At 46.1% G+C, this 27,650-nt stretch overlaps 1 protein-coding gene across 1 annotated transcript in view; it reads right to left on the reverse strand.

Annotated features, from left to right (window-relative positions):
- The window catches only part of LOC138251486 (long-chain-fatty-acid--CoA ligase ACSBG2-like), a 280,648-nt gene that overhangs the window by 120,019 nt on the left and 132,979 nt on the right, over positions 1 to 27,650 (reverse strand). Inside the window, exon 9 of the mRNA XM_069205653.1 lies at positions 16,625 to 16,846. Within this exon, the coding sequence (XP_069061754.1) occupies positions 16,625 to 16,846 (222 nt within the window). The remainder of the gene's footprint in view (positions 1 to 16,624; positions 16,847 to 27,650) is intronic.

The following is a 27,650-nucleotide window of genomic DNA, read 5'->3' on the forward strand; positions in this document are numbered from 1 at the left end:
ACCCATGCTCATCCCACTGGTAGCTTGACAGGAGTAGTCAGATTATCACCGAGGCAAAGTGTAAATCGATTGCCCCATACACGCAACACATGTGATACAATAAATACACCACAAAGGAAACTCAACACCAAGATATATGAAAATAAACTGTATTGCATAAAACATCAGTAGACCAAACACAACATGTATCAGTAATACCCTGCTACACAACCAGTTGTCAGAACATCACACAGTTACTAATACTCTGCACAAGCCAGCAGTAGTCACATAAAACACATAGGACACTGGTTATTTTGCAACACAAGCAGTAATCAGGTTGTCATCATTGTTACCAAAGCAACACATGGCATAGTAAATACATTATCAGAGGTGCCCAGACACTATCCTAAATGCAAAAAAAATGAAACATTCCCTTCGTACACGTGTCCTGGAAAAAACCTTACTCTCTCACTGTACATGACATTCTATAGCTCTCTCTCCCAATGCAGAACTGTAGAGCCTGGAATACTCCTCATCCCACCACAGACAACAGGTAGAACAAAGTGCTCCAGGTTATATCATCCAGCACACATGAGAAATGAAAGCATGAAACACTGTCAGGTCCTGAGACAATATAGTTGAACCCACCTGCATGAAGCCTCAGCACATCTGTGCTTCTTTCACAGACTTTACGCTATTTTCACAAATAACTGCAACACGATTGGGGAACTCCGTCGAGGTCCTGTCCCATCCCTCTAGGGCTAGCAAGTCAAGAATGCCCCACGTAAAGGTAATGGGACATGGGGAAACCTTCCATAGGCCTCCCGACACAACAGCACCGAAATAAGGGAAGTGGGCGGCTGCCAATAAGTATGCGGCCCGACTACGTATATGGAGGCTATGCGCCTCCTCACAGGACGGATCAGCAGGGATCTTCTCACTCCTGTCTGACAGCCAGGCATCCTTCTGTAAAGTGGTTCCTGGCCACATGGCAGCCCCTGGAGATAGCAGAGTAGGGCACAGGGCAGCAGGGCCCAAGCAAGCAGACCAGCACAAAGGTTTGCAGGCAGTGAGAGGTCCTCTGATTGACCTAACAGTTCACAGATCAGCACAGCAGCACCAGTTCAAAGGCAGTTCCTGGCGAGTCCTTCCAGCAGCATCCTGTGTCCATTTCAGTAGTCTCTTTAACATGGGGAAAACCCCCTGAACTTATACTCACAACTTTTAAAAAGGGGGAGGAGAGGTTCCAACCAGTCTTAACTGATTCTAGGATTGTCCCCTCTCTCCTCCAGCACAGGCTCCAGACTTAAGTGGGGGGGGGGGGTAAAACAAGGCCTTTGTGTGAGGTGGAGGAACAGCCTTTACAGTGGATGCAATGCTGCTTGTCGGGTCCTGGAGCATCCAGATGCATCCAGATGCAGTTTCTTCAGTCAGAAGTCAAAGTGGAGGTTGCAGAGGAATCCTGCTGGAGTCTTGAAACCTGAATCTGAGGACTCACCCAAGAGAGAGAGCCCCTAAATAGCCCTGAAACTGAGATTGGTCACCTAGCTGGGTGACCACCTATCAGTAGGGGACTCTGACATCATCTACTGGCTCTGGCCACTCAGATGCTCCCAGGGTTCCCTGCCAACCTTGAATTCAAGATGGCAAAACCAGGGTTTCTCTGGAGGAGCTCTGAGCACCACCCCTGCGGTGGTGATGGATAGGGGAGAAGAGAGTGGTCACTCTCCTTTCCTTTCTCCAGTTTCACGCCAGAGCAGGGACTGATGGTCCATGAACCAGTGTAGACACCAAATGTGCCCTTCAAAGCATTACCAGTGTCTTGGGGAGGCTACCCCTCCCAAGCCTGTAACACCTAGGAAATCCTGTGTTCTGCCTTCCTGGGCTTGAGCTTCTCAGGAGGGAAGAAACCAGTCTGAGAGGTGGCAGCAGCTGGGGCTGCCTGGAAAACCTCAGAAGGCTGGAATGGCAAAACTGAGAGTCCTCTAAAGAGCCCCCAGAGTGCATGGAATCATACAAACAATTCTTGCAAAAACCTTGGGGGAATGATTCCAACATGTTTGATACCAAACATGCCTATGTTCGGAGTTACCATTATGTAGCTGGACATAGGTAGTGACCTATGTCCAGTGAATGGGTAAAATGGCATCCCCGAAATCACAAAGTCAGGGAAAATGGTCCTTTTGGTGGTGGGAGCATCTTTGCTAGTGCACTGGTGCCCTCACACACAGGTACTCTGCACTCTGCCCTCAGGGTTAGAAGACCTGCTATAGAGGTGACATATAAGTGACCTGGTCCAGTGTAAATGTCAGTGAAAGGGTGCATGCACCTTTACACACAGGCTGCAATGTCAGTCCTGCAGAGCCTTTGCATGGGACCCCCTATGGGTGGCAACAGATATGTTTCAGCTGATAGGGATCCCCTGGCACCCCAAGGCCCTTGGTACAAAGGTACGATGTACTAGGGACTTATAAGGGGGGACCGGTATGCCAATTTTGGGTGAAATACTGAGTTACCAGTATGCAGTGACAACATTTAGAGGAAAGAGTGCATAATCACTGGGGTCCTGGTTAGCAGGATCCCAGTGAACACAGTCAAACACACTGACATCAGGCAGAAATTGAGGGTAAAAAAGATGGCACTACAGCAAATACTTATCCCACCACTGCACCACCAATGTAGGAGGCTGGCCTGGTTTGTAGTGGGTGCCTATGGTACAGGTCCAGTTATCCCTTATTAGTGAAATGTAGGCAGTGTCTAAAAGCCAGGCTCGCTAGAGGTAGCTGTAGCTGTGCAGCCAAGGCTTATCTAGGAGACATGCAAATCTCATGCAAAACCACTGTAGTCACACAGTACTTACACACTTGAAAGAAAATACTCAGTGTTACAAAAATAAAGGTACTTTATTTTGGTGACACAAATGCCAAATATACCATAGAGACTATCCTCTTCCACGAGGTAAGTAATACACAAATTATATACACTGGTATAGAAATAGGCATAAAAACAGTTACAAAACAGTGCAATTAGTGAAAATCACAAAAGTTAGAAATAGGCCTGGGGAACACAAACCATATACTAGGAAAGTGGAATGCGAATGTCGGTTTCCCATCTAGCCAAGTGTAGTGTGTAGAGGTTCGCTGGGAGTACTAGAAAACACCCAAAGCTAAGTACTAGAACCCACCCCAGTGACCAGGAAAGTAGGAGTAAAGTACAGGAACTTTCCCAAACACAGAAACATGAGAAAGAAGAAAATGCAAGAACCAGAAGAGACTGCAAGACACCAACAGTGGATTCCTGGACCTGAACACCTGTGGTAGAAGGGGACCAAGTCCAAGAAGCACAGAAGAGTCCAGGGAGAACAGGAGCCCCTGCTAACCTGGATGAAGTTACAAAAGAAGAACCACTAGTGAAGAAGAACAGTCAATACTGCACCCAAGAACACAGATTTGGGTTCCTGGTTGGTGTAGATGATGTCCTACGCCAGATGGATGATTGTAGTCTGGTTTGCATTGCTGGATTCCACTAACAAGTCTTGGTACACACAAAGCTCACTGGTAGTGAAAAAATGGCGCTGCCCAGGACCAGGAGGGACCTGGTGGACTCTTCCCAGGAGGGTGAGTCAGAGGGGGCTCTCAGCAACTCAAGAGCTCACAGAAGACCGGGCAGCATGCACAGGAGTCCCACAGCATGGGGACAAAGGAGGTGGAAAAGAAGGCCCATGCAGCACTACAACAAAGGATCCCATGCCGCCCCAGAACCACTCAGGGAGATGTGCGTCGCAAGACAGAGTGCTGGGGGCTAGAATTGAACAGTGCACATGCACTTTGTGGAAGGATGCCAACACGCCTTAGCAACTGCCAAACACACGGTCCATGGGGGTACTGTCTTGCATGGGGAGGCAAGCTCTTACCTCCTCCAAAGTTAGTTAGTAGGATGTCAGGACCTTCTGGACCTCAATCTTGCGCTATCCTCCCCCTTTCCTCCTTACCTTCCTCTCACCCTTCTTACCCCAACCTTCATCTATTCCTGCTCTTCTCACCCCAACTTTCATTTATTCCTGCCCGTCGCAATGTTTCTCTGTCTCCATACTCCCTTCCCTTCCTCTTCCCCAACCCTTATACCCCTTCAGACTTTCCCAGCTGCTGAATGATCTCTACATCCTCAGGCCTACCAGGTTTCTACACACCCAAATATGTCGCCAACCCCGTCTCCAGCTTGTATTCTCCACTATGCACCCCTTTTGCTAAACATCCTCAAACTCATCGGCTTCGGACACTTCTTATCCCTCTTTAATACTAAAATGCATTTATTAGAATTAAAGAAATGTTTGCCTTCTGTAAACCTTAAAAAACATCCCAACCCTTATTGTTTTTACCATATGGACCCATAAAAGCTTTGGTTCCCACTTCGCAGATGCACTGAACCAGATCAAAAATGCAGGATACAGAAAACACGTCAAAAATGGTATTAGCTCTTGCTGAACAGTGGTTACAGCAATGCTTTTGAGATTTCACCCCATTCTGCACACCATCAATGAGCGTCACTTGTCATTGGAGTGAGGCCTGTGACCACTCTCTCTCTCTCTCTCTCTCTCTCTCCCTCGCTGTAGGAAAGTACCATCTTGCCTGGCATTTTACCCCCATTTTTTACTGTATATATGTTGTTTTAGTTGTATGTGTCACTGGGACCCTGCCAGCCAGGGCCCCAATGCTCATAAGTGTGCCCTGAATGTGTTACCTGTGTTATGACTAACTGTCTCACTGAGGCTCTGCTATCCAGAACCTCAGTGGTTATGCTCTCTCATTTCTTTCAAATTGTCACTAACAGGCTAGTGACCAATTTCACCAATTTACATTGGCATACTGGAACACCCTTATAATTCCCTAGTATATGGTACTGAGGTACCCAGGGTATTGCGGTTCCAGGAGATCCCTATGGGCTGCAGCATTTCTTTTGCCACCCATAGGGAGCTCTGACAATTCTTACACAGGCCTGCCACTGCAGCCTGAGTGAAATAACGTCCACGTTATTTCACAGCCATTTACCACTGCACTTAAGTAACTTATAAGTCACCTATATGTCTAACCTTTCCCTGGTAAAGGTTAGGTGCAAAGTTACTTAGTGTGTGGGCACCCTGGCACTAGCCAAGGTGCCCCCACATTGTTCAGGGCAAATTCCCCGGACTTTGTGAGTGCGGGGACACCATTACATGTGTGCACTACACATAGGTCAATACCTATGTGTAGCTTCACAATGGTAACTCCGAATATGGCCATGTAACATGTCTATGATCATGGAATTGCCCCCTCTATGCCATCCTGGCATTGTTGGCACAATCCCATGATCCCACTGGTCTGTAGCTCAGACCTGGGTACTACCAAACTACCTTTCCCAGGGTTTCACTGCAGCTGCTGCTGCTGCCAACCCATCAGACAGGTTTCTGCCCTCCTGGGGTCCAGCCAGGCTTGGCCCAGGATGGCAGAACAAAGGACTTCCTCAGAGAGAGGGTGTTACACCCTCTCCCTTTGGAAAAAGGTGTTAAGGCAGGGGAGGAGTAGCCTCCCCCAGCCTCTGGAAATGCTTTCATGGGCACAGATGGTGCCCATTTCTGCATAAGCCAGTCTACACCAGTTCAGGGACCCCTCAGCCCTGCTCTAGCGTGAAACTGGACAAAGGAAAGGGGAGTGACCACTCCCCTGACCTGCACCTCCCCTGGGAGGTGCCCAGAGCTCCTCCAGTGTGCTCCAGACCTCTGCCATCTTGGAAACAGAGGTGCTGCTGGCACACTGGACTGCTCTGAGTGGCCAGTGCCAGCAGGTGACCTTCTGCGGGTGCTGCCTGCTTCTGAGAGGGCTCCTTGTCCTGCTGGGTGCCCCCTCAGTCCCCTGACGCAATTGGCGACACCCTTGTCCCTCCTGGGCCACAGCAGCATCCACAAACCCTAACCACATGACTTGCAGCTAGCAAGGCTTGTTTGCAGTTTTTCTTCAGGAAAACACTTCTGCACGACTCTCCACGGCGTGGGGGATCCATCCTCCAAAGGGGAAGTTTCTAGCCCTTGTCGTTCCTGCAGAATCCTCAGCTTCTACTGTCCAGTAGCAGCTTCTTTGCACCCACAGCTGGCATTTCCTGGGCATCTGCCCACTCTCGACTTGATCGTGACTTTCGGACTTGGTCCCCTTGTTCCACAGGTACTCCAGTTTGGAAATCCATTGTGGTTGCATTGCTGGTTTTGGTCTTTCCTGCAGAATTCCCCTATCATGACTTCTGTGCTCTTGGGGGAACTTTAGTGCACTTGGCACTCACTTTTCAGGGTCTTTGGGTGGGCTATTTTTCTTACCCTAACTGTTTTCTTACAGTCCCAGCGACCCTCTACAAGGTCACATAGGTTTGGGGTCCATTCGTGGTTCGCATTCCACTTTTGGAGTATATGGTTTGTGTTGCCCCTATCCCTATGTGTCCCCATTGCATCCTATTGTAACTATACATTGTTTGCACTGTTTTCTAATACTATACTGCATATTTTTGGTATTGTGTACATATATCTTGTGTATATTTGCTATCCTCATACTGAGGGTACTCACTGAGATACTTTCGGCATATTGTCATAAAAAATAAAGTACCTTTATTTTTAGCATATCTGTGTATTGTGTTTTCTTATGATATTGTGCATATGACACTAGTGGAACTGTAGGAGCTTCACTCGTCTCCTAGTTCAGCCTAAGCTGCTCTGCTAAGCTACCATTATCTATCAGCCTAAGCTGCTAGACACCCTATACACTAATAAGGGATACCCGGGCCTGGTGCAAGGTGTAAGTACCCCTTGGTACTCACTACAAGCCAGTCCAGCCTCCTACACTCACACACTTTTTTCTCTGTTCTTTGAGACTCTGTTCATCTTCGTCTCTCTAATTTCTTTCTCCCAATTACACTACCTGTCCCCCTCTTCTTCTAATCTCTGCCTTTCCAACTTCCCTCAATCTCTCTTACCCTCAGTCTTTCCCTATGTCTTCCTTTTTTGCTCTCTCTTTCTCTCCCTCCCTTCTCCCTAATAACTCCCCATTCCACCACCCCTGTCTTGGAGTAGGATTCAGAAGTGCACACCAAGAGTGAGAGAGTAAAATGCTGATGGGCACTGGATGAATCTGCAAATATTAAGCCATGCATCACTGCAGGTAAGGTAATTCAGGCAGTATTTATTCTAGGGAAAGCCACTATTTACTCATAGGGTCCGCAATTGGGCTTGGGTTTAGCAGGAGGTTGTAGTGACATCAGAACCACTGCCTAACTCTGGGAAGGTGTGCACAGGGCACATAGCAAACTAATTCCATCATTGTCATATTCCACTTGTCACCTAGCAAAGGTGGCATCCTGAGTCCAGTGCCACTGCCGCCCTACAGAAGTTATTGAACAGCTGGACGGAACGGCTCTGATTGGTCATTGATGCTGGCTTGATGTGAACCCCCCTGGAAATGGTACCAGAGAGGTTTGACAACATAATTCAAAATAATGTTTGTCTAGCATGCTGCAGGGTTTCAGTGGTGTCAGCATCTCACAGGGTATTTGTTTCATCCCTTGCATACTATTTGGGGCAAGGGTACTCTGGGAGCTGTGGTCTGTTTGCAGCTGGGCCACCCTTGTCCTGCCCAGGACTTCGGTTTGTGGCATGAACATCAAAGAGCCTTCGGCATATCTGATGACAGCTCCCCAGCTGGGGTCCCACTGTTGGAACCACAAATGTTGCATTCTTTGTCACTTCCCTTCTCCTTAATACGTACCTTGCCAGTGGGTACCAGTGGGTACCAGTGGCTGGGTTCAGGCACACCTCCCCCTGGAAGACTTCAGATGTTGCCATGACTGCAGGAGCACAAGTGCAATATTTTGCTTCTATTAGCTTCCAGCACCCTCTTGAGCAGAGGCAGTAAATAAAATGAAACAACAGGGGTATAATGTCCGCATTCCAGACATCGTAGGAGGAATAAATGCATATTTTTCTGTAGGTCACAATCTCATCAGGTTTGGTAAAACTGCTTCAGATCATGACTTCATTAGTTTAATCTTCTTAGGGTCAGTGTATATTCAATACCCAGGGCAAGATTTACTCAGGGTTTGTATTGCCCTTGCATCATGCAAGGCGATTCAAGTCAATGCAAGTCCTTCAACGGGATTTACTAAGCCATTCAAAGCCACCTTGTGTGCCTGTGTGTGGTTTAGTGAATCTAAGGTAATGCAAGGCAGCACCTTTCACTGCCTTGCTTTACCTTGCAGCAGGGAGGCATTCCATAGGCAGATTGTGGGTGTTCTCATGCATCCACCCATGGATGTTAGTGCAAGGATTTTGAGGCATCTCCAGATTTACAAAGAGTTGTAAACCTCGGAAATGGTACACATCCCAGACCTAGGTGTTAAGAAGTATGTTTATTTCTCCTTGGTTCTTCATTTTCCTATGTGTGATACACTCTGTGTTACACATAGAAAAAGGAACATCCCTTTAAGCATTGCTATAGTGCAGAAAGGTATCCCTTCCTGCACAAAAACGATCCTACTTATAACACAGGCACCCTTTCACCATAGTGCAGAGAGGCCTGCATTGGCGCTAGTCAGCACACATTGTGCCAGTGCAAGGGGGCAGCAGAAATGTGCCATATATTTGCAAATATGGTGCATTTCTGATGTCCCCCGTTCAAGCAATGCAGCACAGCAAATTGTCTTGATGCATTGCATTAAATGTTAGCAAATCTGCCACCCAGTGTGTAATGGTCAGTAGTTGAGCGCTAACAGGTGCTAACGCTGTGAGTCCTGCTCAAGACTACAAGACTACAAGCTGGCAACAAGAAGGAAAGTGGGTCTCGACAGGTGCAGAGCAGAAAGGGGGGCAAGTGGTGTGTTTGTTGAGAAGATATCAGTTTTAGACGTTTTGCAAACCCACGCTTTCTGTCTTGATTCAGGGATTAGGTCTGCGATAAAGAACCAAGGGTGACAAACTGAAAGTCATTGTTCACTTCGAGGGGAGGTCATTGCAGAAACTTTGCGGAGCATTAGAATGAGGTTAGGTGAAGTTTATCCTCGCTAATGTCCTATTGACTTTGATTATTGAAATGCCAATTATACATACAGTACAGTTTACACAGAGAGCACTTGCACTTTAGCACTGGTCAGCACTGGTAAAGTGCCCAGATTACCAAAACCAGCAAAAAGTCCATCACACCATCAAAAACACAGGAAACAGAGGCAAAAAGACAGGGGAAATCACACCAAGGATGACAAGTGTAGGAAAGTACCATCTTGCCTGGCATGTTACTCCCATTTTTACTTGTTTGTCAGTTTGTTTTTGCCTATATCACTGGGATCCTGCTAGCCAGGACCCCAATGCTGATAGTTTGTGGCCGGAATGTGTTCCCTGTGTGATGCCTAACTGTGTCACTGAGGCTCTGCTAACCAGAACCTCAGTGCTTATGCTCTCTCTTTAAAATTGTCACTGCAGGCTAGTGCCCATTTTTACCAATTCTGATTGGCACACTGGAACACCCTTATAATTCCCTAGTAAATGGTACCTAGGTACCCAGGGTATTGGGGTTCCAGGAGATCCCTATGGGCTGCAGCATTTCTTTTGCCACTCATAGGGAGCTCAGACAAGTCTTACACAGGACTGCCACTGCATTTTACACTTTATAAGTCACCAACATGTCCAACCCTCACTTAGTGAAGGTTAGGTGCAAAGTTACTAAGTGTGATGGCACCCTGGCACCAGCCAGGTTGCTCCCACATAGTTCAGGGCAATTTCCCCGGACTTTGTGAGTGCGGGGACACCATTACACATGTGCACTACATATGGGTCAATACCCATATGTAGCTTCACAATGGTGACTCCAAATATGGCCATGTAACATGTCTAAGATTATGGAATTGTCCTCCATGCCAAATATGATATTGGGATGCCAATCCCATGCATCCCCGGTGCTCCAGCATAGACCCCGGGTACTGGCAAACCAGCTCTCTGGGGTTTTCACTGCAGCTACTGCTGCTGCCAACCCATAGAGAGGCTTCTGCCCTCCTGGGGTCTGGGCAGCCCAGTCCCAGGAAGGCAGGACAAATAATTTCCTCTGAGAGAGGGTGTTACACCCTCTCCCTTTGGAAATAGGTGTTACGGGCTGGGGAGGAGTAGCCTTCCCCAGCCTCTGGAAATGCTTTGAAGGGCACAGATGGTGACCTTCTTGCATAAGCCAGTCTATACTGGTTCAGGGGTCTACCAGCCCCTGCTCTGGCACGAAAATGGACAAAGTAAAAGGGGAGTGACCACTCCCCTGTCCATCACCATCCCAGGGGTGCTGCCCAGAGCTCCTCCAGTGTGTCCCAGACCTATGCCATCTTGAATGCAGAGGTGTGAGGGCACAATGGAGGCCTCTGAGTGGCCAGTGCCAGAAGATGACGTCAGAGACCCCCCGATAGGTGCTTACCCAGTTAGGGGGCCAATCCTCCTCTGAGGGCTATTTAGGGTTTCTTGTCAGATAACAAATGCAAGAGCTCACCAGAGTTCCTCTGCATCTCCCTCTTTGACTTCTGCCAAGGATCGATCGCTGACTGCTCCAGGACGCCTGCAAAACCGCAACAAAGTAGCAAGACGACTACCAGCAACATTGTAGCTCCTAATCCTGCCGGCTTTCTCGACTTTTTCCTGGTGGTGCATGCTCTGAGGGCTGTCTGCCTTCACCCTGCACTGGAAGCCAAGAAGAAATCTCCTGTGGGTCGACGGAATATTCCCCCTGCTACCGCAGGCACCAAACTTCTGCTTCACCAGTCCTCTGGGTCCCCTCTCATCTCGACGAGCGTGGTCCCTGGAACAAAGGAGCTGGATCCAACTGACCCCGACAGTCCAGTGGTCCATCTGTCCAAATTTGGCGGAGGTAAGTCCTTGCCTCCCCACGCCAGACAGTAATCCTGTGTACTGTGTGAACTGCAGCTACTAGGGTTTCTGTGAACTTTTGCAAGGAATCCTTCACGCACAGCATAGCCCAGGTCCCCAGCACTCCGTCCTGCATTGCCCAATTCGCTGAGATGACCACCGGCTTCGTGGGACCCTCCTTTGTAGTGTTGAGATGACTGCTGTGCTCAGATTTCTTGAACCCCTGTTCAACTGCTTCTGCAGGTGCTGCCTGCTTCTCCATGGGCTCTCTCTGTCGCTGAGTGCCCCCTCTGTTTCCTCCTTCAAGGGACAATCTCCTGGTCCTTCCTTTGCCTGGGCAGCACCCATTTTCTTCAACCACGACCTTTGTAGCTCGCAAGGCTTTTTTGTGGTCTTTCTGCGTGGAAACAACTCTGCATCCTCCAGCAGGCCGTGGAACATCTTCTATGCAAAGGAGAAGTTCCTGGCAACTTCCGTTGTTGCAGAATCTTCAGCTTCTTCCACCTAGAGGCAGCCATTTTGCACCTTCATCCATGAATTAATGGGCTCCTGCCCCCCCCCGGACACTTTTGTGACTCTTGGACTTGGTCCCCTTTCTTTACAGTTCCTCAGGTCCAGGAATCCGTCTTCAGTGCTTTGCAGTCTGTTGTGGTCTTTGCAGAATCTCCTATCACGACTTTAGTGTGTTTCTGGGTAAGTAGGGTAACTTTACTTCTACTTTTCAGGGTCTTGGGGTGGAGTATCTTGGACACCCTTAGTGTTTTCTTACACTCCCAGCGACCCTCTACACACTACACTAGGCCTGGGGTCCCTAAGTGGTTCGCATTCCACTTCCTTAGTATATGGTTTGTGCTAGCCCTAGGCCTATTGCATTGTATTCTACAGTGTTTGCACTACTTTTCTAACTGTTTACTTACCTGATTTTGGTTTGTGTGTATATTTTGTGTATTTTACGTACCTCCTAAGGGAGTATATCCTCTGTGATATTTTTGGCATATTGCCACTAAAATAAAGTACCTTTATTTTTAGTAACTCTGAGTATTGTGATTCTTATGATATAGTGCTATTTAATATAAGTGGTATAGTAGGAGCTTTGCATGTCTCCTAGTTCAGCCTAAGCTGCTCTGCTATAGCTACCTCTATCAGCCTAAGCTGCTAGAACACTACTGATCTACTAATAAGGGATAATTGGACCTGGCACAAGGTGTAAGCACCATCAGGTACCCACTATAAGGCAGGCCAGCCTCCTACATTGGTGGTGCAGGGGTGGGAGAAGTACTTGTAGCTGCTTTACCACTTTGTCATTGGTGCTTTTCATAAGAAAAACATATACCAAATACTTAAAAATAAACACAGTTAACCTAAACAGTTGAACTTTCTTCCTTTAAACTTTCTAAAAAGTTCCTGAAAAGTTTTCAAAAGTTTTCAAAAGTTTAAAAAAGTTTTCCTCTTTTCTCTAAAAGTTTCTAAACGTTTTTCTCTCTGTCCTAAACCCTTTCTAACAAACATGTCTGCAGTAGAACCTACTCCCACAGTTGTCCAGGCAACCTATGGTAGTTTAAACTTTAAACGTTTGAGGGGTCTCTGCACAGAAAGAGGTTTAAGCATTGGTGAGAACCCTACCAAAGATCTTCTCCTTAGCCTTCTCCTAGAAAGTGACCAGAACCAGTCTGGCCCATCCCAGGATTAGGAGGTAGAGGAGGGGGGTACCCAGCAAGACTCAGAGGAGTCCCCTGAGGATGCTGGGGAGGGTTCATCCAAAGACCTGCCAGCTAACAGGCCTCCTAGTGACACTGGTAGTGGGAGGGGGTCACACACTAGTAGGGCACCTTTTACTCCAACAGGCCATGTTACTAGAGTCCAGCCAGTTAGAGACAGGTCTCACTCTGCCAATTCCCACATTTCTTCTGTGTCTCAGAATTCCCAAGACTCCAACCCTAGCCTCCTATACCAGGTCTAACAATCTGTTGCTGAACATTCAGGTTATTGATGTTTTGCTCAAATTGGTCCGGGTTAGGTGCAGCTTCCCTTCATTCTTTTTGTGCTGAAGGAGTGGCATGCTAATTGTTGTGCAAATATTTCTCGAGGACGTGTCTTTTCTTGGTTTGTTGTTTTTGAGAAATTAGTATTACACCAATTTTACGGTGGACTTAAAATGGTTAACTCTTGATAGTCCAGAAGCTGTGTTTTGAATGTGCCTGTATCTTTAGTACTGCTGAATTAAATTTTGCAGATTTTTATCTATTTTTAGTTTATTCAATGTATTTTTAAATATGAGCAGATCTAGGGGTAATGAAACAGCTATAAAGGAGGATCAAAACAGTTTTCATTTGCTAATACCCCTGGCAACCTGTTATGAATTTCAATGAACTTAGGTAGATGTTCAGCATGTTTGTTCTCTGTCTGGATCTGCATGTGCAAGATTCATGCAGACCCAACAAAGGAAGAGAAAAGTTAAAACCAGGAGAACAAACATTTTTTAAGTGCCCATAACATTTGTATTGCCTAATAATTCTGTTCAACTTATTATTGATTTAATGAGATCCATTTATTAAGAGGTGTTAGAAATTACCAATGCAGGGCCACCCCCAAATGTTTTGCCTTCCTCCTCCTACTTTTTGCTGCATTTTTGCTTGTTGGCCTTAGGACTCTATGCGCATACACTACTACCCAGTGCTAAAGTGGTTGTGCTCACTAACTAAAACGATTTAGTTCGGTTCGATTTGGTTCGATTAGCATGCACCTGATTGGCATATTTAATTTACATGTATGGCTGTTGTAGAGTGTTAATACATATTCCCAGGGCCTGCAAAATAAATGCTACCAGTGGTCCTGCAGCACTTACTCGGCCACCCACTTAAGTTGCACTTTAAAACACGTCCCAGGCCTGCCATTGCAGACTGAAGTCAGTGTCCCACGGCTATGTCGACTTGGCATTTAAAACTGTTTGCCAAGACTTAAACTCCACTTTTATTGCAAATAAGTCATCCCTAAGGTAGGCCCTAGGTAGCCCTTAGCACAGTGTGCTGTGTAATTAAAAGGTAGGACATGTACTTTTTAGTTTTAAATGTCCTAGTAGTGAAAAGCTCCTACATTTGTTTTTCCCTACTATGAGGCTACCCCTTCCATAGAGTAACACTGGGGATTCCCTATTAAAATTAATAAATTGTAGTTCTTAAACTAGAGGTGGTAGATTTCTCATGTTTGGTATATATCAACTTGTAGAGTTAAACTCTCTTTAATGTTAAAATCAGATTTATCATTACAAGTTTGAAATTGCTTTTTTAAGGTTGGCATTTTCATGCCCTTAGCCCTCTGTGCTTGCAGCCTGCCTTAAGTCACATGAATGTGAGTAACTGGCGATTGAGCCTCTGTGAATTCACCCCATACAGTCACACAATAGTAGGATTAGTAGAGCTTCAATGGGCCATTAACTGACTTGATGGGGGAGAAGCTAAGCACAGCTTCACTTGCAAATGAATAGGTTAGGTTCTGCCACCACACAATAGGCTTAGTGACCCTGTATTGTCAGTGCAGCCAGCTAGGAGCCAGGGCAGGGAAGTCACAAGTTCCTGGAACTTCAGAGAAGATTTCTGGAAACTTCACCTAACTTCTAGGAGCAGGGCACCAGAATATAAGAAAAGGGCTTTCAGACCTCCTTCTCAGTGACTACTCGACCTCCGGAAGGGTTCTCAGAGGACTGCCTGATATTGTGACCTGGTGCACAATCCGCAGGACTGCTGCTGTACCTGAAAGGGCTGCTTTGCTGCCTGGGGCCTGCTTGGAAGTTTTAAGAAGTCAGCTCTGGTGTAGAGCCCTGCATCACTACCAGCACCCAGGACTTCAGAAGTGCCTCCTAGAGCTAATTTAGCTGGTCTCCTGGTCTGAGCCACTGGTACATAACAGGCTCTCACCATCTTAAACCTGCACCTGGATCCAGCCTGAATGAGTCTTGCACCCCCAACAGGCCTCCACCCACTCCTGGACCCTTAGTTGTTCTGCTAAAGGTGCCCAAGTGCTATTCGTAACCTTACACTTTAAAAATTCAGAACTCTGTTTCTATTAGTTGGATTTTCATGGTTTTGGTGTCACATCATTTATTAACATTTTATTTTAATTTTCAAAATTGGTGTGGGATTTGTATTGTGTTGTTTGTTCACTGTGTTGTTGTTTGTGTAAATGCTTAACACATTGCCTCTAAGTTTAACCTGACTGCTTTGTGTACCAAGCCACCCAAGATTAAGCTCAGGCTAAAATAGTGACTTTTTGTGGTTCACCCTGCAAGGGATTGTGGCTGTTGCGTGACTATGTCTCACATCCCAGTCACCAAACAACTCAATTTCTCACAGGGAGGGGCATGGCTTGATGCAAGGTGGAGAGAGAATGTTCATTTGATATTTTACTACAATTTCTCAGGAATTTACATATTTAGTATTTGCCAAATTAAGACCAGGGCATGGGTCTCAGGATTCATGCACATCTGAAAATTAATGTGGAGAGATGAAGTTCAAGAAAAGGTCAAAAACTTTGATTGAAAAAATTGGTGGCACCACATGACAGATTTGTTTGAAAGACTAGTTATCAGAATTGGGATAATCTTGCTCTCTGGATGTGTAGCTGGTGACTGGCCAAATGGAAGGTTGTTTAGCTGCAGTATGCCTCTTTTGCACAAGATTGGAGGCTGTTGATAGTAGGGACTGCCCACTGGTTAAGCATTGCCCTTGCCTGACGTCTGTGAACAGAGTGGGTTGGCCGCCTGTGAATAGGGTTACTTTTAGTGAAGTAGGAGATCAGTAAAATAAAACAAAAGAACTTAAATCTGCCTATGTACATAGATGATATGTATACTGATGTTGCTTTGAGAGATGTAGTCAGTTTGTCTTTTCACCTGATAGGAACAACGCCTAGTATTACTCAGAGTTCCCTTTCTGGCTGTTAGAGGCACTTTCACTGGCTGTCTAGAGGGCACTGATTCTGTTCATTCTGTTGAGAGTGTTTGTTGTAGTTGAAAACTTAACTTTGAGAAGGCTAATGCAGACCGTTTTTAACTTACTATTGAATGTGATCCTGATTATGAAATTCTATTTGTAGTGTTTAATTGTTTTTTATGAAACATCTCACTTTAATTTTCCTTAAATGTGTGTTGGAAGAACTTTAATGTTGTGACTGTATGGTGGGGTTTACGGTTCTGTGTCCTAAGAACATTTATATCAAAAGAGCAAAATCAGTCCAAGCAGTGCTTAATTTGTAAATAAAAAGGTGCCAGTGCTCAAAGCCAAAGCACTCCTCTTAAAAACGCAGCTGCTGCAATTAAATGTGCGAACACGGAATACTGAGGTAGAATAATTCTGAAGCCATCTCAGGCCTCCTCAATCCATTTAAAGGCACTCTCTGTCCCTTCAGCTCACTCTTGCAGCTCCACTTTCTCCCTTTGTGACACTTTTTCACTTTTCTCTTCCTCCATCTTTCCCATTTGTCTCTTTTGCTTGCAAAAAATGCATGAGGCAGAAAAATAAGCGCCAGCCCGCTAAAATAAGTGCTGGTGCTCCGCACCGGAAACAACAAGCACAAATTAAGCACTGATTCCAAGCGTTTCTATCAACCAGGAGACTGAATAACCTGTTGTCAACTCCTTATTGTATAATCTTCACTTTCACTATAGCATCACTCCCTTTACCAGTGAACTATAGTGAAATATGATGCCTTTGGTCGCTGCTCTGTGAAGCAGGATTCACTGACCTGCCAATGCGGAAGTTGCTCTGCACAGACACCATATATGGGCCGAAGGTCTCACTCAAACCGTAGAGTTGCATAATTTGTAGGTTCAGGCCCATGAAGTACTCTTGTGTCTCCTTCATGATGGGGGCTCCACCAGAATGGCATTGAGTGCATCGATCAAGGCCCAGGCCAGTTTGTATATTCTTGAGGACCAGCTTATCCGCCAACCAGTGCCGGCCATTGCTGTAATGGAGAGAAACGATTGGTCAGATTATTACAAATCCATGGAGTAAGTTCAGAAGAATGAAGAAAACAGAGGCAGAACAGGAAACTGTGGAATCCAGTATCTTATCATATAAAAAAGTTGCTGTCTCATGACATATGTGTGCATGTGTAGTGATGCATTCACAGATAGCATAGAGCAGGGAACAGGTTTTGGGCTTTTATTGCTGATGTTCTCTCTATTGACACCAAGACCCTCAGGCACTAGAAGGTTTCTTATGTGTGAAACTATTGGCTTTACCAATGCTTGCTTAAAATTCAGAGCAAGCAAAACTGTAGACCTACGACAGAATCCACCTGATCTGACAAGGAAGGGCTTTCCTTGCTCCCTGTTTTTATATTTATCTTTTGCCTGATTTTACGTTGAGATTTTACTGTGGGAATTTATATAATTTCTTTGTTTGTGAGCAAGCTGCACGTGATAATAGCCATATTTTTAATGCTGTTTATTTTTGTGTGAATTCTTTTTTACTAGGGGTATTAAAAATTACCCAGCTATCGGAGTTCTGCCGACCGGCATTTCTCTCTGCTCCTGCCGCTCGCCACACGAGGCTAGGGCCTGTTAGAGCCCACCTCGTTTTCGGCGTTTTTTGGAGTTGCCGGCCATTTTGGAGGTATTGAAGTCAGCGGTCTAGTTTCCGGCTGATTCCACTTCTTTTGGGGATTCCGGTAGGCATTAATGTGGACGCTGAAGTGGACTGGGCGCTGGCGCGCCGAAGGTGCGCCTAAGGCAAGCCCGTCTGTGCCCGTCCGCGTCCGGAAGGGGCCGAGGCCATCCAGCCTGCTCAAAAGATCTGTACCCGGGGTTGCATTTCTTACCTGAACCACAAACCTTTATCCCTGCACAAGGATTCCCTTAATCAGAATTGTAGGCGCTTAGATCTGTCCCTGGATAAAGGCATCTCCTGCAACTCGTGTAGCTGGAACTCTATTACCAATTCTGAAGGTCGTGCTCCTATACACCTAGATTCTAGTACGGTGAATGCCAATCCTTCACAAGATAGCACAGACAGAGCAACGTCCTGGGGCTTAATTAACGCTCGCTCCTTAATTAAACATGCTCTCAAAATTCGTGAGCTGATTATTACTTCCAACCTTGACTGCCTTTTTATTACTGAGACCTGGGCAAGAGCTGACTCCAACCCAGATTTTTTAATTGCGGCACCTTCTGGATATTCTTTTCTGAGACAAGATAGAGAAGAGTAGAGAGGAGGAGGGCTTGCTATAATTTTTTTTCATTATCTAAGTTGTACGTTGGAGACGCTCGACTGTAGAGAGTCGATATTTGAAGGCTTCTTTTTAAAAATTAAATCGCAAAATATTATGTTAATGGAGGGCCTTCTACTTTATAGACCCCCGGGCCCCATCAATGCTTGAACTGCTGATTCTAGTAAAGAATGCCATTAATTTTTAGGCGACTTCAACTTACATCTGGAAGATGTGTCTGATCAAGCTATTATAGAGAGTTTTATGCAGAGTCTAGACTGGCATGTGGGGGTCACCTCACCTTCTCATAATGCGGGCCACATGCTTGATGCCATTTTCACCCAATCTGGACTATGATAATAGAGCTTTGGATTGGACCGCCCATTATCTTTTATCTATTAAATCAATTAGCCCTCATCCCGCTCCTAAATTGTCTACCACTACCGTCTTAAAAAGACCATGGCATAAAATTAACAAGACAAACTTTCCCCAGGCGCTTAAACACGGTTGGGATCAGGCCAGAACAGCTGATTGTACTCATCTAGAGATTTTTGATCTTGGCTTGAAAAGCGCTGTTGACCTGCTCGCTCCCCAGACTCTGATAATCCCTAAAGCCCAGCGCCCGCCCTCGGCACCTTGGTATTCAGAGGAGCTGAAAATTCTGCAAAGAGCTTATCGAAGGCAGGAGCGTAAATGGATAATGAATAAAACTCAGACGGAGAGAGATAAACTCAGAGACACTCTCGGAAAATATAAATTGGCCATTAGGTTAGCTAAAACTAATTATTATTCCAAAGCCATCAGAGAGGCATTCAATGTTCCTAAATAACTGTTTAAAACAGTGCGAGCTCTGACGACTGTTCCAATTAATACAGAACCCGCTGTTTTAGAAAACTCTTCTCAGTACTGTCAAAAGGTAGCTAACTTCTTTAAGAACAAAATCATTAATTTGCTAACAGATTTCAAGTCTTCTCCCTCTGACTTAGAGGAGGGTTGGGAAGAGGCTCTGTTACACACTGACCCCAGCAGTCAATTACACTGCTTTCAACCTCTCTCTGTTAATAGAATCGTAGACATTCTTCAGTCTATGAAATCTGGCTCACCTACTGACCCCTGTCCGCCATGAATATTAAAATTAGCTCCCACTCTGATTGCCTCTGCCCTGGAGCCTGTGTTTGTGGAAATCCTGATGGAAGGTAGTTTCCCTGTTAATTGGAAACAATCCACAGTTATCCAGCTTGCTAAAAAACCTGGCAAAGATGCAACAGATCTCTCCAATCTTCGTCCGATTTCATTGCTACCCATCCTTGCCAAAATGCTAGAGAAACATCTCAACCAGGAGCTTGCCGAATTTCTTCTAGCTAATGGAAGGTTGGACCATTCCCAACACGGATTCCACCGGGAGCACAGCACTGAATCGGCTTTAATCTCTACCTCTGATATAATCCGCAGGAGAGGGGACATGGGAGAAGGCACTATTCTAGATTTACTTGATTTGTCCACTGCGTTTGACACTATTTCTCCCCTCATCTTGCTCCAGCGCCTCCACCAGGCTGGAGTGAGGGGCAAGGCTTGGAATTTATTGAGATCTTTCCTTACCGATAGAACCATCACGGTGGCCTGTGGTGGTCAAAGAGCTTCTCCCTTTCAACTCCCATGTGGAGTGCCGCAGGGGTCTTTCCTCAGTCCTACTCTTTTTAATTTGTATATGGCGCCTTTAGCTGACCTAGTACGCTCTTTCGGCTTCCAGATTGTATCCTATGCGGATGACACTCAGTTGATTATTCCTGTATCACACAACTGGGAAGTATCAAAAAAGAAATGTCAACTATGCATGGCTACAATCAATAAATGGATGGCCAGCAACTGGCTCAAACTTAATGGGGATAAGACCGTGATTATGTGCTTCGGCCGTAATAATATCCCCTGGGATAGTGGTTGGTGGCCAGAAGCCTGTGGGGGATGTCCCTCACCATGTCTTTCTGCTAAAAACGTAGGCATTATATTTGATACCTCCCTTTCATTCAAGCCTCAAATAAATCAAATCATCAAAGTCTGTTTTTGGATTCTCAAAACTCTTAGGAAAATCATGCGTTTTTTAGAGGAAGATTTAAGAACGCCGGTCGTGCTGGCTCTAGTCACTTCTAGACTAGATTACTGCAATGCCCTTCTGCTAAATGCCAATAAATCATCCATTGATAAATTACAGTCTATTCAGAACATCGCAGCACGTTTGATCCTTAATCTCCCACAGTCCTCCTCTGCCAGTAGGAGCCTGAAATTGCTAAACTGGCTACCTATTAATAAGAGAATCATTTTTAAAACCCTCTGACTTACTCACAGAGCCCTGCAATCCGAGGGCTGTGAATACTTGAAGTCCACTCTGTGTCTGTATCAACCTACCAGAAACTTGAGATCATCTACCAAATATGTGATCACGGTCCCCCGTTGCCATAGCGCAAGATGGGGGGATCGTGCTTTTACGGTGGAAGCCGCTAGGCTGTGGAATGGCTTACCCCTTGCTCTTCGGCAAATTACTACTCACGCCATTTTTAGGAAAAAATTTAAAACTTGGCTCTTCTCACAATAGGTGCTTTTTTCTGCCTGTTGGTACCCCTCTGCTTCCCTTACTTGTTCAGATTAGTGCTTCGATGCGTCCAGCCGGAATGCGCTCTACAAATAGCTCAATACAATACAATACAATGAAATGGCAGATTTCCTTTATTTAAAAATGGCTTTCTAAAGCCACTTGACAGCAGCTTCACACTAGGGGGCACGTTTACTATTTTTTCAAGCAAAGTGGCGCAGCACGGAAACTTGCTGCTCTGCATTTGTAGGAGGCTGGACTGGCTTGTAGTGAGTACCAAGGGGTACTTGCACCTTGCACCAGGCCCAGTTATCCCTTATTAGTGTATAGGGTGTCTAGCAGCTTAGGCTGATAGATAATGGTAGCTTAGCAAAGCAGCTCAGGCTGAACTAGGAGACGTGTGAAGCTACTACAGTACCACTTAGTGTCATATGCACAATATCATAAGAAAACACAATACACAGTTATACTAAAAATAAAGGTACTTTATTTTTATGACAATATGCCACAGTATCTTAGAGTGTACCCTCAGTGAGAGGATAGGAAATATACACAAGATATATATACACAATAGCAAAAATATGCAGTATAGTCTTAGAAAACAGTGCAAACAATGTATAGTTACAATAGGATGCAATGGGGAAACATAGGGATAGGGGCAACACAAACCATATACTCCAGAAGTGGAATGCGAACCACGAATGGACCCCAAACCTATGTGACCTTGTAGAGGGTCGCTGGGACTATTAGAAAATAGTGAGAGTTAGAAAAATAACCCTCCCCAAGACCCTGAAAAGTGAGTGCAAAGTGCACTAAAGTTCCCCTAAGGACAAAATAGTCGTGTTAGAGGGAAAATGCAAGGAAAACACAAATCAGCAATGCAACAACGATGGATTCCTGACTGAGGGTACCTGTGGAACAAGGGGACCAAGTCCAAAAGTCACAAGCAGCTCGGAGATGGGCAGATGCCCAAGAAATGCCAGCGGTTGGTGCAAAGAAGCTCTTACTAGGCTGAAGAACTGTGAATACTGCAGGAACGACAAAGGCTAGAGACTTCCCCTTTGGAGGATGGATCCCCCACGCCTTGGAGAGTCGTGCAGAAGTGTTTTCCCGCCGGATGGACGCCAACAAGCCTTGCTACACGCAAATCGTGCGTTTGGCGTTTTTGGACGCTGCTGGGGCCCAGGAGGGACCAGGAGGTCGCAAATTGGACCTGCAGAGAGAGGGGACGTCGAGCAAGACAAAGAGCCCTCACTGAAGCAGGTAGCACCCGGAGAAGTGCCAGAAACAGGCACTACGAGGATGCGTGAAACGGTGCTCGCCGAAGTTGCACAAAGGAGTCCCACGTCGCCGGAGACCAACTTAGAAAGTCGTGCAATGCAGGTTAGAGTGCCGTGGACCCAGGCTTGGCTGTGCACGAAGGATTTCCGCCGGAAGTGCACAGGGGCCGGAGAAGCTTGCAAAGTCGCGGTTCCCAGCAATGCAGCCCAGCGAGGTGAGGCAAGGACTTACCTCCACCAAACTTGGGCTGAAGAGTCACTGGACTGTGGGGGTCACTTGGACGGTGTCGCTGGATTCGAGGGACCTCGCTCGTCGTGCTGAGAGGAGACCCAAGGGACCGGAAATGCAGCTTTTTGGTGCCTGCGGTTGCAGGGGGAAGATTCCGTCGACCCACGGGAGATTTCTTCGGAGCTTCTGGTGCAGAGAGGAGGCAGACTACCCCCACAGCATGCACAAGCAGGAAAACAGTCGAGAAGGCGGCAGGATCAGCGTTACAGAGTTGCAGTAGTCGTCTTTGCTACTATGTTGCAGGTTTGCAGGCTTCCAGCGCGGTCAGCGGTCGATTCCTTATCAGAAGGTGAAGAGGGAGATGCAGAGGAACTCGGCTGAGCTCATGCATTCGTTATCTAAAATTTCCCCAGAGACAGAGACCCTAAATAGCCAGAAAAGAGGGTTTGGCTACCTAGGAGAGAGGAAAGGCTACTAACACCTGAAGGAGCCTATCACAAGGAGTCTCTGACGTCACCTGGTGGCACTGGCCACTCAGAGCAGTCCAGTGTGCCAGCAGCACCTCTGTTTCCAAGATGGCAGAGGTCTGGAGCACACTGGAGGAGCTCTGGACACCTCCCAGGGGAGGTGCAGGTCAGGGGAGTGGTCACTCCCCTTTCCTTTGTCCAGTTTCGCGCCAGAGCAGGGGCTAAGGGGTCCCTGAACCGGTGTAGACTGGCTTATGCAGAATTGGGCACATCTGTGCCCAACAAAGCATTTCCAGAGGCTGGGGGAGGCTACTCCTCCCCTGCCTTCACACCATTTTCCAAAGGGAGAGGGTGTCACACCCTCTCTCAGAGGAAGTTCTTTGTTCTGCCATCCTGGGCCAGGCCTGGCTGGACCCCAGGAGGGCAGCTGCCTGTCTGAGGGGTTGGCAGCAGCAGCAGCTGCAGTGAAACCCCAGGAAGGGCAGTCTGGCAGTACTAGGGTCTGTGCTACAGACCACTGGGATCATGGAATTGTACCAACAATGCCAGGATGGCATAGAGGGGGCAATTCCATGATCATAGACATGTTACATGGCCATATTCGGAGTTACCATGGTGAAGCTACATATAGGTAGTGACCTATATGTAGTGCACGCGTGTAATGGTGTCCCCGCACTCACAAAGTTCAGTGAATTGGCTCTGAACAATGTGGGGGCACCTTGGCTAGTGCCAGGGTGCCCTCACACTAAGTAACTTTGCACCTAACCTTTACCAGGTAAAGGTTAGACATATAGGTGACTTATAAGTTACTTAAGTGCAGTGTAAAATGGCTGTGAAATAACGTGGACGTTATTTCACTCAGGCTGCAGTGGCAGGCCTGTGTAAGAATTGTCAGAGCTCCCTATGGGTGGCAAAAGAAATGCTGCAGCCCATAGGGATCTCCTGGAACCCCAATACCCTGGGTACCTCAGTACCATATACTAGGGAATTATAAGGGTGTTCCAGTAAGCCAATGTAAATTGGTAAAAAATGGTCACTAGCCTGTTAGTGACAATTTGAAAGTAATGAGAGAGCATAACCACTGAGGTTCTGGTTAGCAGAGCCTCAGTGAGACAGTTAGGCACCACACAGGGAACATATACATGCACACCTATGAGCACTGGGGCCCTGTGTGACAGGGTCCCAGTGACACATACATATAGGCCACAAACCTATGAGCACTGGGGTCCTGACTAGCAGGATCCCAGTGACACATAACAACCATACTGAAAACATGGTGTTTTCACTATGAGCACTGAGGCCTGGCTATCAGGATCCCAGTGAGACAGTGAAAACAGTGACAAACACCCTGACATACACTCACAAACAGGCCAAAAGTGGGGGTAACAAGGCTAGAAAGAGGCTACCTTCTCACACAACCCCCCCCCAAACGAAGGACAATAAGGCTAACCTTGGCCAGTTGAGACTTTATTGTCTAAGTGGTGATAAGTAGAGAGAAGCTCTGCAATAGACTGGTTACTCCCTTTATCATCCACTAAATGGTTACTTCCCTGTGGGGATGTAAACCACCCTGTTTGAAGTTTTTTAGCTAAGCAACAATGTGAAGATGTATTTTCAGAGTTTCTATCAGTAAGTTTTAGTTTAGAGCAGTGGGAATTGTCCACTGAACCTATTTGTAGTGATGGAAATGCCAGACAGGGATGCTGTCTCAGAAAAGCCATAGCTGGGCAAAAACTTTGTCCATATGGCTGGAAGAGAGAACAGGGATGCTGTTTCTCTTGGGTTGGAGCAGGGCAGGGATGCTGTCCTATCAGCTCCACACTAGGGCAGGGATGCTGTCCTAAGTGTTGTGAGGTAGTGCAGGGTTTCTGCACTAAAGTTTCTCTGGGAGGGTTGGAGGGATGCTCCATGTTAACTAAAATGGTGCTGTTTTTCTCACCAATGTTAGTTATCCCACAGAGAGGTACTTCCACCTCAGGGAGTCCAGCTTTGCCAGCTGATGATTCCCTTGGAACAGGTGCCACCCCAGGAGAGGTTTCTCCCACCACAGGAATAGTATCCTGAATGGTAGGGTGGTTAGGGGATACTGTGATAACCTTTTTACCTGTTGATGGAGAGGGATCCTGAGTTTTCAGGCCTTCTCTCCTTTGCTTTTTCATTTCACTTGAAATGAGAGGGAACAATTCCTCAGGGATGCCCAGCATGGCTGCATGGGCATAAAACTCTACATCAGCCCAACCTGAGGCCTCTAGGTCATTACCTAAGAGACAGTCTACAGGTAAGCTAGGTGATACCACCACCTGCTTAGGGCCAGTAACTCCACCCCAACTAAACTGAATTATAGCTAAGGGAAGAAACTTAGTGGAGTTATGGACATCAATAATCTTATACTGTTGTCCGATGATGTGTTGTTCAGGAGGCACTAGGTTTTCAGTCACCAAAGTGAAACTGGCACCTGTGTCCCTGTAGGCCAAGGCCTCAACACCATTTATTGAAACTGTCTGCCTGTACTTATCCATTGTAAGGGGACAAGCAGCCAGTGTGGCAAGGCCAATGCCACTAGGTGTGACAGAAACTGTCTTGGGACTGATTACATCAGTTTCCACTATGGACCCATAAGTGAACCCAACTACACCCTTTGCTTGACTGTTGCCAGCAGTCCCACCACTAGTACCACTACTGCTAGGGGCACTAGAGCTTGATGTATTAGTGGTGGTAGGCTCAGGGGGTTTACCTGGACAGGACTTATCCCCTGGCCTATGGCCTCTGTTTTTACACACAAAGCACCAAGGCTTTTTAATGAGTGCAGGTTGGGAAGAAGAGGAAGAATTTGTTTTATCCCCACCCTCTGAAGAGTGTTTAAGATTTGAAGTGGGATTTTTGGTTTTATCCTTATCCCCATGCTTATCTTGAGATTTTTCACCATCTTTCTTCTTATTGCCATCTTTGTCACCCCCTGTATGAACTTTTCTGTTCACCCTTGTTCTGACCCATTTGTCTGCCTTCTTTCCCAATTCTTGGGGAGAGGTCAGATCAGAGTCTACCAGGTACTGGTGCAACAAATCAGACACACAATTATTAAGTATATGCTCTCTCAGGATTGTGTTATACAGGCTTTCATAATCAGTAACTTTACTGCCATGTAACCACCCCTCCAAGGCCTTCACTGAATGGTCAATGAAATCAACCCAGTCTTGTGAAGACTCCTTTTTGGTCTCTCTGAACTTGATCCTGTACTGTTCAGTGTTTAAGCCATAACCATCCAGGAGTGCATTCTTAAGAATTTGGAAATTGTTAGCATCATTTTCTTTTACAGTAAGGAGCCTATCCCTACCTTTTCCAGTAAATGATAGCCATAGGATAGCAGCCCACTGCCTTTGAGGGACATCCTGTACAGCACAGGCCCTCTCAAGTGCAGCAAACCACTTGTTAATGTCATCCCCCTCCTTGTAAGGGGGAACTATCTTATGCAGATTCCTGGAATCATGCTCTTTTGCAGGATGACTATGGGGAATACTGCTGCTGCCACCATGGGTATCTAAACCCATTTTCTGTCTTTCCCTCTCTATTTCTAAGGACTGTCTATCCAAATCCAGCTGTTGCTTCTTGAGCTTCAGTCTGGTTTGCTCCACTCTCAATCTATTGAGCTCCCTTTCCAACAATCTGTCATCAGGGTGGGTGGGAGGGACATTTCTAGATACAGAGGTATGATGGGAATGAACAGAAGGAGACCTGTCCCTTACAGAGGGCACCCTAACAGCTTGGCTACCAGCATAATGTGAGAGCACATCATCAGTATGATGTGATTCAACCTCTGTACCAACTATGCTAGACTGTCTAGTAATGGGCAGGCTGAGAAGTTTCTTTCCTGAACCTTTTCCTGGGGGAGTCCCTGGATCAGATTGAGAACCATTAGCTACTTTTTCTACAGATTGGGCACTTATGGCCTTATCCTGTACTCTAAGCATATTAATTAACAGTTCTAAGGAAGGATTCTTCCCTACACTCAAACCTCTCTCTATGCAGAGACTCCTTGCTCCTTTCCAGCTAAGGTGATCATATGCAAGTTTGGACAGTTCAACTTTTTGGCCTGTGCCAGACATTTTTAGAGAGAGTTAAAGTGATAGACAAAGAGAAAAAAAAATTTCAGAACTTTTTGGAAAGACAGAAAAAACTTTTTTAAACTTTTAAGAACTTTTTGAAAGTTTAGAAGTACTTTTCAGCACTTAGAAAAGAGTGAAAAGAGGAAATGCAAAACTTTTTGGCTATGTGTATATACACTGACCTTGTTTTGTATATTTTTCTCTTATGAAAAGTACAATGACAAGAGTGGTAAGTAGTCTCAAGCACTTATCCCACCACTGCACAACCAATGTAGGAGGCTGGACTGGCTTGTAGTGAGTACCAAGGGGTACTTGCACCTTGCACCAGGCCCAGTTATCCCTTATTAGTGTATAGGGTGTCTAGCAGCTTAGGCTGATAGATAATGGTAGCTTAGCAAAGCAGCTCAGGCTGAACTAGGAGACGTGTGAAGCTACTACAGTACCACTTAGTGTCATATGCACAATATCATAAGAAAACACAATACACAGTTATACTAAAAATAAAGGTACTTTATTTTTATGACAATATGCCACAGTATCTTAGAGTGTACCCTCAGTGAGAGGATAGGAAATATACACAAGATATATATACACAATAGCAAAAATATGCAGTATAGTCTTAGAAAACAGTGCAAACAATGTATAGTTACAATAGGATGCAATGGGGAAACATAGGGATAGGGGCAACACAAACCATATACTCCAGAAGTGGAATGCGAACCACGAATGGACCCCAAACCTATGTGACCATGTAGAGGGTCGCTGGGACTATTAGAAAATAGTGAGAGTTAGAAAAATAACCCTCCCCAAGACCCTGAAAAGTGAGTGCAAAGTGCACTAAAGTTCCCCTAAGGACAAAATAGTCGTGTTAGAGGGAAAATGCAAGGAAAACA

This window comes from Pleurodeles waltl, chromosome 1_2, assembly GCF_031143425.1.
Source record: "Pleurodeles waltl isolate 20211129_DDA chromosome 1_2, aPleWal1.hap1.20221129, whole genome shotgun sequence".
Classification (NCBI taxonomy): Eukaryota; Metazoa; Chordata; class Amphibia; order Caudata; family Salamandridae; genus Pleurodeles; species Pleurodeles waltl.